This window comes from Camelina sativa, unplaced genomic scaffold, assembly GCF_000633955.1.
Source record: "Camelina sativa cultivar DH55 unplaced genomic scaffold, Cs unpScaffold01802, whole genome shotgun sequence".
Taxonomy (NCBI): Eukaryota; Viridiplantae; Streptophyta; class Magnoliopsida; order Brassicales; family Brassicaceae; genus Camelina; species Camelina sativa.
Window position 1 is genome coordinate 1 of NW_010922919.1, and position 2,682 is coordinate 2,682.

General features: G+C 39.9%; 1 protein-coding gene across 1 annotated transcript; it reads left to right on the top strand.

Annotated features, from left to right (window-relative positions):
• The first annotated feature begins 71 nt into the window (after positions 1–71).
• LOC104774182 (pentatricopeptide repeat-containing protein At3g60960, mitochondrial-like) lies at positions 72–1,376 on the top strand. Its single transcript, XM_010498843.1, has one exon. It carries the CDS (start codon positions 72–74, stop codon positions 1,374–1,376), a length of 1,305 nt encoding a protein of 434 aa, XP_010497145.1.
• The last annotated feature ends 1,306 nt before the right edge of the window (positions 1,377–2,682 follow it).

Below are 2,682 nucleotides of genomic sequence, written 5' to 3' on the forward strand. Positions count from 1 at the left end.
AGCTAAGCTAATAAATGTTAAGCAATAAAAAAATCTTTCGAATATATATATATTTTTTAAACAGAATAAGTATGTTTCTCCGACGGTGTCTCTCCTCCTCCTCCGCCGCCATGTCCCTCCGCCGTAGTCTCGTCGGGCTCATCATCAACACCAACTATACGTCTCTCTCAATCCGTAGATTTTCCTCCGTTTCCGACCACGACGACTACTTCAACACTCTCCGTGAAGTCTTCATGAACCCTAAAGTCTTCATGAACGATAAGCGCGAGACCATCATTGATAAGCGTCCGATTTCTTTACGCTTCAGAGTGAGCTCACTGATCGAGCTTTGTCAACCGTACCAGGCGTCGTTGGTATCGCGTCTCGCTGTCTCGGAAAAGTATCGCACCTCGGATTCGGAGACCATCATAATTCGCGACGAAATCATCGGCGCTATGTGCGCCGCCAAAAAGTACAAGGAGGCAATTGATCTGTACAAGTTCTTCCGCAGCGAGTCTACACTTGCATCCTCCTCCTCTGATGTCTCCTTCAACCACATCATCAAAGCTCATATTGATGAAAACCGTGTAGATAAAGCACTCGGACTATGCAATCCCTTGTATGACGGCGTCGACACATGCAGGCTGTTGACTAAAGCCTTGGTCGACACCGGGAGGACCCTGGGAGCTCTGAGCTTTGTAAAGGCTAGGAAAGATCTCCGGGATTCGGTGGTATACAGCTATCTCATCCGGGGCTTCTTGGATCTAGGAAACCACGACAAGGCTTATGAATTATTTGATGAATTTAAGCAAAAGACCATTCATGATGATGCTCAGAACAGAAGAGCGGTCGTCGTGGATGCGACATTTGTGGATTACTGGCTCAAGCAAGGCGAGGAAGAGAAAGGTATGGAGATTTATAGGTCTCTTGTTGAAAGGGAAGGGGAGTTAGTGGTGTGTGCAGCGGCCACTGGGAATACCCTGTTGGAGGTCTTGTTAGACAGCGGTAAGCAAACAGAGGCTTGGGAGCTCTTCAACGCCATGATAGCCAATCCAGAGACCTTTGACAGAGAGACCTTTACGAAAATGGTGAATGCGTCTTTCAAGCTGGGCAAATTCAAGGAGGCCCTCGAGACTTTCAAGAGGCCCGAGTTGACGAGGTCTTCTCGGTGTTACTCTAACATCATAGCACAGTTGTGCGATCGCGGGATGATGTCTGAAGCGGAAGATTTGTTTTCGGAAATATGCTCCGACCAATACTTGTGCCCTGATGTTCCTACGTTTAGATCCATGATCAACGGTTATGCCAAGACTGGGAGATTCAACGAGGCTAGAAAGATGTTGGAAAAGATGGTCGATGCAACTCTCCTCAAATTTTCTGTTCACGAGGCCCAGTAGTTTCACGCTTATTATCGATCTCTCTACAAACGCTATTTTTGCATTTCCCCTTTTTTATGTGTTCAAGTTACATTTAGACTTATTCCCTTTAATTTATTTCCACTTATTGGTTTACTCGATATCTGAAACCTCAAGTCAAAAGATGGAGATTAATGAGATTGTCAAAGAAAAAGAAAGAAGGATGATGACGATGAGGAAACAAATTAATGATGCGTTTTGGTTTTTGCATGTGTAAATCTGATTTTTACACTTTTGTAATTATTTAACGCACGCATGAAAATCTACACTTATATACAGTATATAGGGCTTTGACTTGGAGTTATTTTCTACAGTATTTAATTTGGTACTTTGAAATGTGATGATGATCCCTTACCCTTATAATATATCGACAAGCGTGTTTATGTCTCCACTCTCCTTCAGACTCCAGTACTAGAGAAATCACTCAAATTTAATTTGGCATCACGAAAAGATTTTGGACCCAAGAAATCGCGAGATAGATCATAGATACATGACGTATCGTAATCGTAAGGTGGCATACTGCATGGGGGTGAAGATGCGGAAGGTTGTCAAAATTTGTTGGATGTATCGCTTTCATATACTTAAGACCATGCCAATATGCCACCATTTATTACATTGTACAGTTCCTTTTCGCTAAAACTTCCAAGATATCTTGCATCAAGAATAGCAAACTACAAGCCATGGGTTATGGTTTATTTTAGGGGTGGACATCTCTCGTTTATGGTTAGGTTTTGGCTTACTGGTCGGTTTACAGAAAAATAGATCATTTAAAAACCGTAAGTAGTTTTTTAGTTTTCTTTCAGTGTTTCAAAAACATTCATTCTAGTCAATTAACACAATTTGTGTTACACAAACATAATATTTTTATATAGTTACTACTTGCTAGTGACTTTTAACGAATTATTAGTGTGTCATTGACAAAATATAATAAAACCTAGCTCTTGGACAAATATTTTGAGTATTTTGCTTAAAAGGTTACTATATATGATTTCTCTCCATCTTCATTGGCTCCATCCTCCTGCCAAAACATTTGTCAAGCCAATGAAAAATTAATTCTCTTGTTCTTGTTACTGAATCCATAATCCAGAAGAGTATTTAATTTGCACAATCTAAAAGTAGTAGACACTTTGAAAATTTGACAGTTTTAATGAGCACACAACTTGCTAGATACAAAATACAAAAGGATTACAATTGTTATTTTTGTGAACATCCATATTGAAAATGAATCATACATAAAAGGAGACTAACATATATATTTATTATACAAAGTTGGATGTTCTAAAATTAG

Bases quoted from the DNA above. Each gene is read 5' to 3' on its own strand.
- LOC104774182 (XM_010498843.1), top strand. From the start codon at position 72: ATGTTTCTCCGACGGTGTCTCTCCTCCTCCTCCGCCGCCATGTCCCTC.